The 18,263-nt window shown below is 45.8% G+C and overlaps 1 protein-coding gene across 1 annotated transcript in view; it reads left to right on the forward strand.

The window, feature by feature from the left end:
* The window catches only part of LOC126425261 (arylalkylamine N-acetyltransferase 1-like), a 70,058-nt gene that overhangs the window by 25,439 nt on the left and 26,356 nt on the right, over positions 1-18,263 (forward strand). Inside the window, exon 3 of the mRNA XM_050088231.1 lies at positions 10,785-10,951. Coding sequence (XP_049944188.1) covers positions 10,785-10,951 — 167 coding nt within the window. The remainder of the gene's footprint in view (positions 1-10,784; positions 10,952-18,263) is intronic.

Below are 18,263 nucleotides of genomic sequence, written 5' to 3' on the forward strand. Positions count from 1 at the left end.
TAACGCAACTGTTCTAGTAAGACAAAGTACCCCAGATAGTTACGAATTAGCAAAATATTATGCGCATTCGGCAGCGAAACGGTTTGTGTCAACTTTCAGAACAGTCATAGTGGATTACCGTTGCTGACCTACCATGAAAGTGTGCAAATTTAGCAATGCGTGATAATTCATAACGAAATTCAGTTAAAAATCATTCAGTGCCACACGTAAATCAATTCAATGATTGACAGAAGCGGAAAAAGGAAGACAGTAACAAGTATGAAATTCTACGAGAGTTTCATATTGGCATCCACAGGGTACCAGTACAGAATAAATGTAGCAATAAAACGTATTGGGGGCGCGAGAATTTCTTAAAATTCCTTTACTGATAGTCTATCTGCCTCCATCGAGATTAGAAGCGAAAACAAACCAGACCTCCCTTGCAATAGCAAACACCTTTCACTACGCTAGCTGACAACCCAGGCAAACAGCGCTCTATTATTATCTCAGACATGAATAAGCCGGAAATTTCGAAATGAAAATGGCAAAATGATCTGCAGTTTCTGTTGCATAGAGATTTCTGTACTCTAAAATATGAATTTACTACCTTTATGTCACCGCTTATGTGACAATCATTCGGGATGTTTATCGAAATAACAAAATACTGTTATTAGCGAGTAACGGCAACGGGTTCTACACAACGCTGGTGACTACTTTGAAGAACAGTAACAGGTGCAGACATGTAACTCTTTTGTATCGGTTGTGAATAAATAGTTGCCACTATTTAAGTTGCAACCCTCGTTAAGTCTTACATATGATTGAAAACAGTCTGACAAAATTCGGATAGTTTGTCAGTTTAACGCCTCTGCATAGTATGTTGGTAGCAGTTCGTCGCCTTTCCTGTTATACTGCTGTGTAGCAGAATTTAAAGCTGTGCGGATCAGCATAACGAAAAGGCGGGAGGTCTCGCTTGTTTTGTCCACCACTGTACATTAGTATGTCCTGCAGAAATGATTAGTATTTGAACCACGTCGGCCACCGACATAGATATTGCGGCGCAACACCACCTACCGGCAAAATAAGCCTGTGGCTCTCAGTGCCATCTAGCACGTTTTTGCACAGTCGTCAAAGGTAGGCAGAGCAGTGGACAATGCACAGGTAACCCGGGCCTTAATAAACGGCAACGGACTGTCACCCCTGACAGTGTACGATCTGTTCCACTGTTGGGAGAGAGCTGAGAAGGATCTGTCCTGCAGTGCCATTTGGATAAGGTATCGATCTTCTCGGGAGGGAGGGACGTAAGGGTTGAGGTGGTGGGGATGGCGCGACCTGACCCATCTCGTCGTGTTCTACGGCCTTCCGTGAGCCATGCTGCACACATTCTCTGCACTGCCGAAACACTTCACCCCAGACGAGCAGCAGTTTCCCTGATGGATGCATCACATTCTCTCATGCCAACAACGCGCCCTCTTTCAAACTCACTGACCTGATGGTACAGTTCGCTGCTCAAGTCACACGGATCCATTGCCTTGGTTTATGGTGACAACGAGAGGATACTTACAGCAGTAGTGGACCGCTATGCAGGTGAGTGACTGGAATCGAAGTCTCTCTACATATTTGAGGTGCTGAACAAATGTGTTTGGGTAGCATAATGGCTGTTGCTGAACTGGGGGCAACCGGGGAGGGGGGGGGGGGGGGGGCGTCTCAGCGTGAGCCTCTGGCGGTTACATACACACATGTGTGAATATCGGGTTGTCCCAAAAAAATGGCTCAAACGGCTCTGAGCACTATGGGACTTACCATCTGAGGTCATCAGTCCCCTAGAACGTAGAACTACTTAAACCTAACTAACCTAAGGACAGCACACACATCCATGCCCGAGGCAGGATTCGAACGTGCGACCGTAGCTATAGCGCGGTTCCGGACTGAAGCTCCTAGAACCTCTCGGCCACCCCAGCCGGCTTAGGTTGTCCCCCCCCCCCCCCACCCCCCACGATCAAGCCACAGGTGGGACCAAGAACAAGAAGGCTGCTTTGGACCACGTGAAAATTTCGTCGAATGGTTTTGAACAGTTCCCAATGGTTTCTATTCCGTGTACCAGAGCAAAAATTGTGGCCGCGCTGCACTCCAAAGGGAACATACCACGTTCAATAGGGTTGCAGCCCTACAGTTCCTTAGAGAAGGGTTGAGTCATCCAGCGGGTGTCAGCAGTCTCTAAACACAGCCTTCCAACTTTCTTGACGAAAGAAGACGATGTAGGTATTGCACAAATCGAATCAAGAACAGCTGCTAAGATGAGTAACGTACAAGTAGATATCCTCTCCTCGGAGTAGTGGAGCAACTTTAATCACTTAATGATAGCAAGTCCTCCGGTCCAGCCTGTATACTAGTTAGGTTCCTTCCAGAGTATGCTGATGCAATAGTTCCATATATAACAGTCTTATACAACCGTTCGGTCGACGAAAGATCTGTACCCAAAGACTGGAAAATTGCACAGGTCACACCAATATTCAGGAAAGGTAGCAGGAGTAATCCACTAAATTACAGGCCCATCTCATTAACGCCATTATGCAGCAGGATTTTGGAACAGATATTGTGTTCGAACATTATCAACTACCTCGGATAGAACGGTCTATTGACACACAGTCAACATGGAACTAGAAAACATCGTTCTTGTGAAACCCAACTAGCTCTTTATTCACATGAAGTGTTGACTGCTATTTACAAGGGATTTCAAATTGATTCCCTATTTCCATATTTCCAGAAGGCCTTTGACACTGTACCAAGCAAGCGGCTTGTAGTGAAATTTCGCGCTTATCGAATATCGTCTCAGTTATGTGACTGGATTCGTGATTACGTTTCAGGAAGGTCACAATTCGTAGCAACAGACGGAAAATCATCGAGTAAAACAGAAATGACTTCTGGCGTTCCCCAAATTAGTGTTATACGCCCTGCAGTTCCTTATCTATATAACAACGAGTTTGGGAGACAATGTGAGCAGCCGTCAGATGATGCTGTCGTTTATCGACTAGTAAAGCCATCAGAAGATTAAAACAAATTCCAAAATGATTAAGGAAAGATACCTGTATGGTGCAAAAGTTGCCAACTGATAATAAACAATGAAAAGTGTGAGGTCATCCACATGAGTGCCGAAAGGAAACCATTAAACTTCGGTTACACGATAATCAGTCAAATCTAGAGGCCACAAATTCAATTACATATCTAGAAATTACGATTGCAAATAAGTTAAATTGGAAGGAACACGTAGAAAATGTGGTACGGAAGGTTGACCGAAGAATGCGTTTCGTTCGGAGGACACTTAGAAAATGTAACAGATCTACTAAGGAGACTGTCTACACCACGCTTGTCCGTCCTCTTTTAGAATACTGCTACGAGCTGTGGGATCCTCGCCAGATAGGATTGACGGAGTACATCCAGAAAGTTCAAAGAAGTGCAGCAGGTTTTGTATTGTCGCGAAATGGAGGGAGAGTGTTACTGACATGATGCAGGATTCGGGGTGGACGCCATTAAAACAAGGGCGTTTTCCGTTGCGGCGGAATCATCCCACGAAATTTCAATCACCAACTTTCTCCTCCGAATGCGAAAATATTTTGCTGACGCCGAGTTACACAGGGAGAAACGGTCGTCATAATAAAATAAGGGAAATCAGAGCTCGCACGTCTAACAACCCAACCACAACAAAGGTCAAAATTTAATAATGATTGTGGTGTTGCTCACACTGCTAAATACTGCATTTTCGGGCAACAACAAAGTTATTATGTGGCAGGTGTCATTAGAGCACAGTTAATAAAGTCATTTCATGTAATAATGAATAAACTAGGCACTCATCTTTTCGTGTTTCCCACGCTGGTCTCGTTGTAAAGTCATGGCTCAATCGTTGAAAATCTAGGTGGTGATGATTCCAAGCTCGGATGCAAAGGGGCCTAGGTTTTATTCTACGATATTCAAAAGTTTTGTAGATGCGCTTCACAAACCATTCTTGAAGATTACACTTTTGCAGGAAAATGGTGATGTAAAAGAGTAATCAGCACTCCGAATTTAAGTTACACTTCTTTTTAATTACTTTTGCTGCAATATCACACACAAAACATCACTTCACAATATAAAACATACTTGAAAACATCTTGAAACGTCCCCTTAGCAAAACTAATTGATTACTGTGCTGATAAACCTCTTACATTATTTGATTTTCAAACAGCTGAGCAAAACTGAACGCACTCAGACATTTCGCTCTTTACGTATTCTGATCAGCACTAAACTGACACACAATATTTTTAGCGCAACGCAATCTGACTTCCAAAAATCCCTACAAAAGAATGGCCCTGACTGACATTAACCCATACCTTTCACAAATAACTTACCTCACCAAAAATCTTCGTTACTCGAACTACTGCAGTACAGCGAGCGCCACTACTGCCAGCTAAATACAAGATTCAGACTACTGACGGCACTAACTACTGATAGGCATAGTTAGCAAATGAAAGATTTTGATAGAGAACAAACAATGTATTTACCTTAATAGTGTTCAAAAGTCATAATATATATAGCAGTTCATGATATCCAGTCTTACAAATTTCAAAACTCCGCCATCTCTCTCCCCACATCCACCACTGCTGGCGGCTCACCTCCAACTGCGCAACGCTACGCGCTGTTAACAGCCAGCTGCCCAACACTGCAATAGCTAACAACAATGCAAACCAGCCACAGACTGCACACAGCACAGCCAGTGATTTTCATGCAGAGCGCTACGTGGCGTTACCAATATAAAAACCTAAACGGCGTTACCAATATAAAAACCTAAACGGCCTACTTACAGTCTTCCTCACTGTTAAAGTTCACATTTTATAAACTGGCTACAATATGCGTCTTTCCAACATGACGTCCAAGACTTGACTTTCTCAAGGTCCGACTCTCTAACTAACTGCTTACGCGCCCAAAAATGAAGAGTTACAAGTACGTCAAAGATCATAGTGACAAAAGAAAGAATACACACAAGAATAATATCATTGCAATATAAACATATCGATGAATCAAAGTACTTCTACATTAATGAAATCAAATCTGAATGTTGTCTCAGAAATATGTCAAGTATTTTACAGAAATACAGTACAATATTACTGATATCGAGAGGTTCAGGTGAGGTGCCGTAATGGTTACGTAATTCAAGTACCATTACGCACGGGAAAGATATAAGTGTTCGTTTCTTCCGCGCGCTGTAAGATATTGGAATAATAGAGAGTATCCATGTAGATGTAGATGTAAGATGACGAGAAACTGTTGCACATCGTACTGCAAAATGCCTGAAAATGATCGCCGCTAGGGAAGGGGTGGTTTCTTTGAGACCCCTTTTGCCACCCCCTGAGCCTTTTCCGTGTCGGTTCTGAGATGCGGTGTGTCTGAAAAGTTTTCCTGGGCGAACCATAAGGAAACCGCCTGACTTGAACGCTGGGCACTGCGGTTCTGATTCCAGTCACAGAAGCGACAAGAGGATGGGTGAAAGTGGGTAAGGGCAGAGGGTTGACGACCTTCCCATCCTCTGACACGTCCACGATGGAGTTCGCTACAACGTTTTGAGAAATTTGGTGCCAATATGACATCATTAACGCACCTTACAATCAGTTTAATAAGTCACAGCTGCAAAATACTAACGTGAATTCTTTAAAGACGAATGGAAAAACTGATAGAAGCCGACCTCGGCGAAGATCAGTTTGGATTCCGTAGAAATGTTGGAACACGTGAGGCAATACTGACGCTACGACTTATCTTAGAAGAAAGATTAAGGAAAGGCAAACCTACGTTTCTAGCATTTGTAGACTTAGAGAAAGTTTTTGACAATGTTGCCTGGAATACTCTCTTTCAAATTCTGAAGGTGGCAAGGGTAAAATACAGGGAGCGAAAGGCTATTTACAATTTGTACAGAAAGCAGATGGCAGTTATAAGAGTCGAGGGGTATGAAAGGGAAGCAGTGGTTGGGAATGGAGTGAGACAGGGTTGTGGCCTATCTCCGATGTTATTCAATCTGTATATTGAGCAAGCAGTAAAGGAAACAATAGAAAAGTTTGGAGTAGGTTTTAAAATCCATGGAAAAGAAATAAAAACTTCGAGATTCGCCGATGACATTGTAATTCTGTCAGAGACAGCAAAGGACTTGGAAGGGCAGTTGAACGGAATTTACAGTGTCTTGAAAGGAGGATATAAGGTGAACATCAACAAAAGCAAAACGAGGATAATGGAATGTAGTCGAATTAAGTCGGGTGATGCTGAGGGAATTAGATTAGAAAATGAGACACTTAAAGTAGTAAAGGAGTTTTGCTATTTGGGGAGCAAAATAACTGATGACGGTCGATGTAGAGAGGATATAAAATGTAGACTGGCAATGGCAAGGAAAGCGTTTCTGAAGAAGAGGAATTTAAGTGTCAGGAAGTCGTTTCTGAAAGTATTTGTATGGAGTGTAGCCATGTATGGAAGTGAAACGTGGACGATAAATAGCTTAGACAAGAAGAGAATAGAAGCTTTCGAAATGTGGTGCTACAGAAGAATGCTGAAGATTAGATGGGTAGATCACATAACTAATGAGGAGGTGTTGAATAGCATTGGGGAGAAGAGAAGTTTGTGGCACAACTTGACTAGAAGAAGGGATCGGTTGGTAGGACATGTTCTGAGGTATCACGGGATCACCAATTAAGTATTGGAGGGCAGCGTGGAGGGTAAAAATCGTAGAGGGAGACCAGGAGATGAATACACTAAGCAGATTCAGAAGGATGTAGGCTGCAGTAGGTACTGGGAGATGAAGCTTGCCCAGGATAGAGTAGCATGGAGAGCTGCATCAAACCAGTCTCAGGACTGAAGACCACAAGAACAACAACAACAAAAACATACTGTTTTGAGTGCCGCCGAATACGAGGATGACGTCGCAGGGTGCCGCGCCCATGCACCACTCGGCACCTTTGAGCCAAGTTTCAAATTCGACTACCAATGGGAGACAATTACAGGGTGTCAAAAACATTGACCCTCCGTGTTACGCAGTGTAGTTCGTGATCAAGGCTGGTTTCACTGTGAATCCTGCTTCATATACACTGAAGAGCGAGGGAAACTGGTACACCTACCTAATATCGTGTAGGGCCCCCGTGAGCTCTCAAAAATGTCGCAACACGACTCGGCATGGACTCGACTGATGTCTAAAGTAGTGCTGGAGGGAACTGATTGAGACACCCGCTGGGCAGAACAGGTGATTAGGATTGTGGAAAGGGCCAATTAAGGTGTCGGTCAGGTTCACTCAAAATTGTAATTTATTGTAATTTAATAACAGCTTTAAACCACGACGGCACATAGCCGTACCTTTAGAATGAGTTTAAAAAAAAAAACCAATTCTTTCACGCATGAAGGCCTCCAAACAAGAAATTTTAAAAATCAACAAGATAAAATGAAGTTAAAATTGTGGTGTCACCGCCAGACACCACACTTGCTAGGTGGTAGCCGTTAAATCGGCCGCGGTCAGTTAGTATACGTCGGACCCGCGTGTCGCCACTATCAGTGATTGCAGACCGAGCGCCGCCACACGGCAGGTCTATTCTAGAGAGACTCCCTAGCACTCGCCCCAGTTGTACAGCCGACTTTGGTAGCGATGGTTCACTGACTACATACGCTCTCATTTGCAGAGACGACAGTTTAGCATAGCCTTCAGCTACGTCATTTGCTACTACCTAGCAAGGCGCCATATTCAGTTACTATGTCTTCTGAACAGATAATATTGTGAATCATGTACCGTCAAGAGCGACGTTCATCATTAATGGATTAATGTTAAGTATCAAACTAATTACGTCCGCTTTCTGAATTCTCATGCCTTGTCATGTTCCAGACCTCACGTCAGTATAGTTCTTCCCTCCTCACGCCAGCCTGCGTGAGCTAAAACGCGTGCATTTCGGCCTCCACTAGTAACACGGTGTTGGCTCTTCTGCCAACACAAAAAAATAGCAAATAAAATAATTAAAATATATTTTTATTACAGCTAGTTTGAAAGCCTCAAGGCATAAGTGGATAGAAAAACAAACAAGAAGCAATATAAACTGCCGATGGCCCACAGTAAAATTTTGACGATTTTAAAATAAATTAGCATAACCTTCCAAAGGCAGAAGGCCGATGGCCCACAATAAAATTTTGATGATTTTAAAATAAACTAGCATAACCTTCCAAAGACAGAAGGCCGCAATGTTTAAGCTTGAAAGGTAATTTTAAGAATAATGTCCAGGGCTGAAGGCCCACAATTAATTTTCCAAAATTAAGAAATACATAAAATCCAGTAAAATCATGAATTTTTAAATCAGTGGCTATGATAGATTATAAACAGACAATTAAATACCAGTGAGAAGGACACTAAAGGCAACGGTACTCAGAAGCCTCCAGGGAGGTCGGTCTGTCCTCGTTCATTTAGGTGAGACAGGTTGTGAGACCAACTGCACTTGATCCATCGGTAACCTAACCGACAAAACGACTTGCTTGCCACCAATCGGTACATGAGAATTCTAACACAAAATGTTACTAACGTGATTATCCACAATGAAATATGTGTTAAGCTGTCAAAACTACACACCACGTTGGACAGCGACAACAGATGAGGAAAGGACGCTGCATGAAATTACGTGCCGGCCGGTGTGACCGAGCGGTTCTAGGCGCTTCAGTCTGGAACCGCGCGACCTCTACGGTCTCAGGTACGAATCCTGCCTCGGGCATGGATGTGTGTGGTGTCCTTTGGTTAGTTACGTTTAAGTAGTTCTAAGTTCTAGGGGGCTGATGACCTCAGAAGTTAAGTCCCATAGTGCTCAGAGCCATTTGAACCATTTGAAAGTACGTTAGTGGGCAGGGCAGGTAGCCGGAACACTAACGGCCACAAGGCAGAAAATTCCACTAGTACACTTGAATTTGAAATACAATAATATAGTTAACTTCACCCAAAAGAAACACTGCCTGAATTTACGTCAGTGGCCAGGCCACGTAACCAAAACACTAACGGCGGCCACAAGGCAGAAAATCCCGCTGGTGCACTTGAATTGTGGTCAATCAATATAGTTAATTAGCGGCTAAATTTCAGCAATAGAAACACTCTGTGTTGCTCACAGGAAAACCTCCCCAACAGCGGACTACCGAAACGAACTACACAACGTGAATGGACGTGGCTCGAGTACTTGAAACCATTACCCAACTCTGACGTCCTGGGTCGGTGAACCACGAAGTTCGTACCGATCGGACAGCTCCACACACGCTCCGCCACTGCGCAGGGACTGCCAGCGGATCCAGCCGACTGTACCGCGCGGAGATAACTTCCCTGGTCCGCAGCAACCGACCGACTCACCGCAGACCCCCTAGCCAGAAACCACATGCACAAAACCAAAGATGGTACACGGTGCAAATATCGATACACATCGTTGCAGCCATACGTAGAAGGAAGAAGAACCACGACGTAACCGCAACAAGGGCGGGAAACCAAACCCAGATAGACAGTGAAGCCCACGAAAACGCATAGTTGGGATACCATGATACCACGAATCCTGCAGGGCTGTCCATAAATCCGTAAGAGTACGAGGGGGTGGAGATCCCAGATACCCTCAATAACGGGAGTTAGGTAGCCAGTGGAAGTGTTTAAACTCATAAGAGTATTCCTGGAGCCACTCTGTAGCAATTCTGGATGTGTGGAGTGTCGCATTGTGCACCTGGAATTCCCCAAGTCCGTCGGAATGCACAATGGGCATGAATGGGTGCAGGTGATGATCCAGGGCGCTTACATACATGTCGAGTCAAAGTCGTATCTAGAAGTACCAGGTGTCCCATATTACTCCAACGGCACACGCCCCACGCCCCACATCGTTACAGATCCTCCACCAGCTTGAACAGTCCCCTGCTGACACGCAGGGTCCATGGATTAAAGAGGTTATGTCCATTTCCGTACACGTCCATTCGCTCGATAGACTCGTCCGACCAGGCAACATGTTTCCAATCACCAACAGTCCGATGTTGGCGTTGATGGGCCCAGGCGAGGATTAAAGCTTTGTGAATTTACGTCAGTGGCCAGGCCACGTAACCAAGGGTACACGAGTGGGCCTTCGGCTCCGAAAGCCCATATCGATGATGTTTCGTTGAATGGTTCGCACACTGACACTTGCTGATGGTCGGGCACTGGAATCTGCAGCAAGGGTTGTACTTCTGTCACGTTGAACGATTCTCTTCAGTTGTCATTGGTCCCGTTCTTGCAGGATCTTTTACTGACTGCAGCGAAGCCGGAGATTTGTTCGGATTCGTGATATTCATGGTGCACTCGTGAAATGGTCGTACGGGAAAATGCCAACTTTATCGCTACCTCGGAGATGCTGTGTGCATCACCTGTGCGCCGACTATAACACCACTTTCAAACTCAATTAAATCTAGAATGAGATTTTCACTCTGCAGCGGAGTGTGCGCTGATATGAAACTTCCTGGCAGATTAAAACTGTGTGCCGGACCGAGACTCGAACTCGGGACCTTTGCCTTTCGCGGGCAAGTGCTTAAATCTTGATAATCTGCCATTGTACCAGCAGTTACCGATCTAACAACTGCGCCAGACTCTTATCTTATGCAGGCATTGCTGAACGCAGCTCCATATCCTGACTGTGTACATGCCTCTGTATTCGAATACGCATAACTATACCAGTTTCTTTGGCGCTTCGGTATATGTACACTGCAAGATTCCTACTCCTACGCCACACAGTTTCAGTACAACAGATTAGTGTGTGTCTCTCTCTCTGTGCCGGCAGGCCTGTCACTGCAGGCGGTGGACGTGGAGACGGGAAGGCTTCTGGGAGTGATCATGAATGGTCTGCACCGAGCGGGGCACGAGGAGGAGAACATCAGGAGGGCAGAGAAGTTGCGGGACCCGGCATTCCGCGAGATTCGTCGCTTCCTCACCTTCGTCGATCTCCAGGTGACTGCCCTGCATTCTTGTACGTGTTGTCGTGTGATCAGTAGTCCTGATGTATACACAATGATGTTACAGCTGAAGATGTTGACCATCCAACACTGATTGCAGTGTGTCCGGAATCAGTACGGTCAAAATTTTGCAGATGGTACAGGAATCTAATATCTAGAGAAATAGGTCAGATCTCCATTATCTTTCCGCCTTTTCTGACTTTTCATGTTATATTGCAATTCTCAACCTCTTTATGCTTTTAGCCTCCCGGAATGAAGCGAGCCATTGTATTCTTACATGATTAACATTGATATGGGTCTATACTTCTTACTGCTTTTCCCAGCCAGCTAATTTTAAAATTGTTTCCGGCAACGGCCAACACAGAGGGAAATTAATAAAGGGATCACAGAAAGATGCTGGCGTACCTCTCACTATTTGTACTGTGAGGGACAGTGGTGGTAGCGCTGGTGATAAATTCCTGTGGTACCAAACTGTTCAGGTCGTCGGTCCCTAGGCCTACACACTACTTAATCTAACTTAAACTATCTTACGCCAAGGACAACACACACACCCATGCCCGAGGGAGGACTCTAACCTCCGACGTGGGGACCTGTGAGAACCATGACAAGGCGCCCCAGACCAAGCGGCTAATTTGAGGGACATATCCCTCCAACTGCGAATAAAAGTCGTGAAGTACTAATTTCCGCCAGTTATTTCAGCTTAATCAATCTAATAGCTAGCTCCTTTTTTAGGTTTCTGTGCCTCGATTTGTAAACCGGAACCTTTATAGGATCACTTTGTCTAACTATATTTGTCCAGCAGTTTAACACCCTTTTTTCCTTTGGATCAGGTTGGCGCATCAAATTCAAATTTGTCACACACCTAACCCTTTGCTTCTTTACGGCGTAAAAATTTAAGCTGCTAAATCAATTCATTCAAATGATTCGGTCTTTTGTCACGTATTTTGATGTCGAAAACTCACTCATCAGAACCTGTAGGGTACCTCCCTTGGACGGAGAATAATGAAATTTGGCAAAAAGCAAGGTTTCACAGTACAAGTAAAATAATTTGAAAAGTGTTAAATTGTAATTATATCACATTGAAAAACTTCTTGACATTGCAACATACACACATCAAAAAAAGTTTTGCATCAATCCGGTCCCCAGAACTCCAGAATATACCCGTTGACTGTGGATATTGTATCACAGACAATTTCCATTTGACTGTTCAGAGATGTCACTCAACCCGCCCAAAGATGTAAACAGCCATGCATGAGCAGCGCCTATTAGACATCTACATCCATACTCCGCAAGCCACCTGACGGTGTGTGGCGGAGGGTACCTTGAGTACCCCTATCGGTTCTCCCTTCTATTCCAGTCTCGTATTGTTCGTGGAGGGGGTCCGACAGCCGATCAGTTCCAGTCATTCCACCAGGAACGAAGTACACGGCTCGTGTTTTCTGTAGTTGAACCATGCCTAGACGGCCAATACCGCGGGTCGATCGCGTCCGCATTGATACTTTGTGCTAGGAAGGGCTCTCTACAAGATACAGAGAGACAGGAACTGTCGATGACATGCCTCGCTAAGGGCTTCTACTGCAGTGGATGACCATTACCGACGGATGATGGCTCGGAGGAACCCTGACAGCAACACAACCATGTTTAAACTGCGGTTCGTGCAGCCACAGGACGTCGTATTAAGACTCAAACTGTGCGCAATCGGCTGCATGATGCGCAACTTCACACCCTATGTCCATGGCGAGGTCCGGATTTGCAACCACGACACCATGCAGCGCGGTACAGATGGGTCCAACAACACGCTGAATGGACCGCTCAGGATTGATGAGCGGCGCATACGCCTTCAACCAGACAATCTTTGGAGACGTGTTTAGGGGCAACCCATTCAGGCTGAACGCCTTAGACACACAGTCCGGCGAGTGCAGGAAAGTAGATATCACCTGCTGTTTTGAGGTTGGCATTATGTGGGGACGACGTACGCCTCTGGTGGTCATGGAAGGCGCTGTAACGGCTGGACGATACGTGAATGCCATCTTCCGACCAATAGTGTAACCATATCGGCATTCATGAACGACAGTTCGCGCCCCCATCGTGGACATCTTGTGAACGACTTCCTTCAGGATAAAGACATCGCTCGACTAGAGTGGCCAGACATGAACCCTATCTGACATGTCTGGGATAGACTGAAAAGGGCTGTTGATGGACGACGTGGCCCACCAATCACTCTGCGGGATCTACGCCGAATCGCCGTTGAGGAGTGGGACAATCTGGAACTCGTGGATAGTATGCCACGATGAATACAGGCATGCAGCAATGCAAGAGGACTTGCTACTGGGTAATAGAGGTACCAGTGTGTACAGAAATCTGGACCACCAGCCCTGAAGGTTTCGCTGTATGGTGGTACAACATACAATGTGTGGTTTTCATGAGCAATAAAAATGGCGGAAGTGATGTTTATGTTGATCTCTATTCCAATTTTCTATACAGGTTCCGGAACTCTCGGAACCCAGGTGATGTAGAACTTCTTTTGATATGTGTACATTGCATTCATTATACGTCAAAAGCATAACAGACGACTATTACTGAATGTAAACACAAAACGTATGCTGTTGCCATGTGTTAATAACTAAATATAAAATATTTTATCAAATCTTCTATATCTACATAAGCAAACATTAATAAACACCCATGTGCGACATCCTGATTTAGGTTTTCCGTGATTTTCCTAAATCGCTCCAGGGAAGTGCTTGGATGGTTTCTTTGAAAGGGCACAGCCGAATTCCTTTCCCATTCTTCCTTAATCCGATGGGAATGATGACCTCGCCGTTTGGTCCTCTCCCGCAAGTCAACCAACCAGCCAACCATTAATAAAACCGACAACGAACAGAGACGGACTCCTGACCTGAAATGGAGGAAAAAATGTCCTATAAACATCTGTCCGGAAATCGTTGCCACAGTAATGGCGCTGACGAATTCAAGTTCCTCTGATCACGTGCCGTGTTTTCCTTGTGAGTTACTGACGCAGCGTACTGTAAGCAGCAGAATGGTCCGGTATTCATGTCAGGAACGAAACGAGGTGGCGTTTGTGTACGGCTAGGAGGATGGAAACGATCGTGAGGCAGCACGGGAATATGGCTCTAAGCACTATTGGACTTATCATCTGAGGTCATGAGTCCCGTAGACTTAGAACTACTTAAACCTAACTAACCTAAGGACATCACTCACATCCATGCCCGAGTTAGGATTCGAACCTGCGACCGTAGCAGCAGCGTGGTTCCGGACTGGAGCGCCTAGAACCGCTTGGCCACAGCGGCCGGCAGCACGGGAATACAAAAACAAGAACCCTCACTGACATCAGACGCATCGCACAACGTTTCAAGCCCTTTTTGGAGGTTTGCGTGATCGTGGGCCTTTCAAACAGACGATCGTGCATGGAGTCGGCGGACTGTGCGTACACCAGATTTGGAGGATCGGATTCTACAGGATATTGAGACGAACCCTAGAACAAGCTCCAGGCAAGTGTCCCGCCAACATGGTGTAGGCTAAAGTACGATCGTGTGTATCCTGCATGACAGTCGGTACTATCCCTGTCACCTGCAACGAGTGCAAAAATTATCAGCAGCAGATTTCCCGCTGTGGGAAGAATTTTGTCGACGGTTTTTGCGCCAGACGATCACAATTATGAGATTCCTGTCATCAGTACTCTTTACCGATCAAGCGACCTTTACCAAAACTGGCATTATCAATCTGTATACTCGTCATCTGTGGGCTATAGACAGTCCTCGGGGGGTGATTGAGGTATTTCCTCAGCCCCGGTTCAACATCAATGTGTGGGCAGTGTTTCATGCGAACCACAAACAAATTGGACCAGTTATTATTCCACAACGCCTTGACTGCGATGCCGGTCATTGTGACTGAGCGGTTCTAGGTGCTTTTGTCCGGAACCACGCTGCTTCTACGCTCACAGATTCGCATCCTGCCTCGGGCCTGGATGTGTGTGATGTCCTTAGGTTAGTTAGGTTTAAGTGTTTCTAAGTTCTAGGGACTTATGACCTCAGATGTTAAGTCCCGCAGTGCTCAGAGCCATTTGAACGCCTCGGCGGAGGAACGTACCTGGAATTACTGCAAAATACTCTGCTTGGGCTGCTCGAGAATGTGCCTTTGGCAATACTCGATGGAGCACCACCCCACTTCCGCATTACAGTTCGCCGAAACCTCATCATCATCTTCCCCGAGTATCGGTTAGGACGCGGAGGCCCTGTAGCATGGCCTACTAGATCACAGGACATAAACCCTCTGTATTTTTTCCTGTGGGAGCATCTGAAAAGCGTTGTGTGTGCTGAGTCAGTTCCTTATATGCAGTCCCTTCAACTGCATGTTCACGACGCCTGTGACGCTATTCAGAGAGAGGACAGAACGTGCAAAAGAGCGAGGCAATCCATGATGTGATGTGTGAACGCGCGCATTGTATCTCGTAGGGCCACTTGGAACACCTGTTGTGGATGCGATGCAGCTCTGCCCTGTTTTCCGTTCTCCTACGCATCCGAATCACAGTCTCCTTTTCCCACCCATGGCGGTTCATCTCCCACATTGGCGCCCCAGGTCAGGGCTTCCAATAGCACTTCGTGTCCCATCCCTTCTTTCCGAACTGGAGTCCTTGCCTTTACCACCTATGAGGTCCATTCACGTACACCTCCATGGTGTACACCTAGGCCGTGGTTTCGCCTGGACCTTTCATATGGCTCTTAAGGACTCAGTTAACCCCGTGGCTCTCCGCTGCCACTTCCTATCGATGGGATTGGTTCCCAAGTATGTGAGTGGCTCGAAGACTTCTTACGAAATAGAACTCAGTAAGTTGTCCTTGATGGTGAGTGTTCATCGGAGGTGAGGGCATCATCTGGACTGCGCCAGGGAAGTGTGGTAGGTCCGCTGTTGTTTTCTATCTACGTAAATGAAAAAAAAAAAACTTTGAACATAGCTGCTAAGGTTCAGTGACCGTGTCAGAATTATATTGTAACAAATAAGCCCTCGGTCACAAATATTAAGTCAAAATTGACCTGGTTTCGACGCTACTATGAGCGTCGTCTTCAGAATTCTGAAGTTATATTGTAACAAATAAGCCCTCGGTCACAAATATTTTGAATTAATATTGTGACCGAGGGCTTATTTGTTACAATATAACTACGTAAATGATCTTTTGAATAGGGTGTATAGCAATGTGCGGCTGCTTGCTGATGATGCTGTGGTGTACGGGAAGGTGTCATCGTTGAGTGACTGTAGGAGGGTACAAGATGACATGGACAGGATTTGTGATTGGTGTAAAGAATGACAGGTAACTCTAAATATAGATGTGTAAATTAATGCAGATGGATAGCAAAAAGAATCCTGTAATATTTGAATACTCCATTAGTATGTCGATTAAATATTTGGGCGTAACATTTCAGAGCTATATGAAGTGTCACAAGCATGTAATGGCAGTTGTGGGGAAGGCGCATGGTCGTCTTCGGTTCATTGGTACAATTTTGGGAAGATGTGGTTCATCTGTAAAGGATACCGCTTATGAAACAGTAATACAACCTATTCTTGAGTACTGCTCGAGCGTTTGAGATCCCTATCAGGTCGGATTGAGGGAGGACATAGAAGCAATTCAGAGGCGGGCTGCTAGATTTGTTAGTGGTGGGTTTGATCATCACGCGAGTGTTAGAGAAATGCTTGAGGAACTGGGGTAGGAGTCTCTAGAGGAAAGTAGGCGTTCTTTTCGTGAATCGCTACTGAGGAAATTTAGAGAACCAGCATTTGAGGCTGACTGCAGTACAATTTTACTGCAGCCAACTTACATTTCGCGGAGAGACCATAAAGATAAGAGAGATTAGGGCTCGAACAGACGCATATAGGCAGTCATTTTTCCCTCGTTCTGTTTGGGAGTGGAACAGGGAGAGAAGATGCTAGTTGTGGTTCGAGGTACCCCCCGCCATGCACCGTATGGTGTATTGCGGAGTATGTATGTAGATGTAGATGTAGATGTAGATTCTTGACATTGACCGAGGCCACGAAGTGGTTTACACCAACGGGTTGATGGCTGATGCTCACGTCGGCTTCACATATGTCCATGGAGGACACATTGAACAGCATTCCTTGCCCGATGGCTGCAGTGTTTTCACGGCCGAGCTGGTGGCTATACCTCGTGCTCTTGAGCACATCCGTTCATGCCCTGGGGAGTTGTTTCTTCCGCGTACTGACTCGTTGAGCAGCCTACAAGCTATAAACCAGTGCTACCCTCGTCATCCTTATGTAGCGACCATCCAGGAGTCCATCTCTGCCCTGGAACGGTCCAGTCGTTCAGTGGCGTTTGTCTGGACCCTAGGTCACGTCTAAAATTCCAGGTAACGAACTTGTCGACAGGCTGGCCAAACAGGCTACGCGGAAACCGCCTATGGAGATCGGTTTCTCTGTAACTCACCTGCATTCAATACTACGCGGCAAGGTTTTGGGAGACGTAGTGGCATAACCTCAGCTTGCACAAGAACTGCGTCCCATTAAGGAGACTAAGAATGTGTGGCAGTCCTCCATGCGGACCTTTCACAGGGACTCTGCCGGCTTCGCATTGGCCACACTTGGGTGACACACGGCCACCTCCTGCGCCGTGATGACCCACCTCAGTGTCGATGCAGCGCCCGGGGACAGTGGCCCATATCTTGGTGAGCTGTCCTTCTTTGGCTGCCGGTTACCGGACTCGTTGCCATTAATTTTAGCTGGCAACGCCTCAGCGGCTAATTTTGTTTTACGTTTTATACGTGACTGCTGGTTTTATCATTCTATAGCAGTTCTAGCGCACGCCCTTTGTCCCTTTGTGTTCGGCACTCTAATGGTTTTAGGGTGGATGTTTTAACGTGTCGCAGAGTGGCTGGCTTTTCCTTTTTATTCTCGTGGTCGGCCAGCCACGGTCATCTGTTTTTACCCCTTCTGCCTGTTTCTTGCGTCTCTCTGTGGTTTTCCTTTCCTGATTTGTCCATAGTAGTGTTGGTTGGCCTTCTGTCTTTCTTCTGGTTTTTCCTTTCTGCTGTTATTGTGCTGTACGTCTCATTTCTTTTCTTCTTTCCGTTGCGTAATTATTTTACCGGGAACAAGATCGATCACCTTGCAGTTTGGTACCTCCCCCCCCCCCTCCCTTTTCTAACCAACCAACCGCGACGATTTGTTAGGCTGTGTTCACACTGCCGGCCGGGCCGAGCCGAGCCTCGCCGGGCCGCCGCCCGCTTTGATATCAAACACATGGTTTTGAATTGCGGTGTTCACACTGGCGGCCGGGC

This window comes from Schistocerca serialis, chromosome 10 (assembly GCF_023864345.2).
Source record: "Schistocerca serialis cubense isolate TAMUIC-IGC-003099 chromosome 10, iqSchSeri2.2, whole genome shotgun sequence".
NCBI lineage: Eukaryota > Metazoa > Arthropoda > Insecta > Orthoptera > Acrididae > Schistocerca > Schistocerca serialis.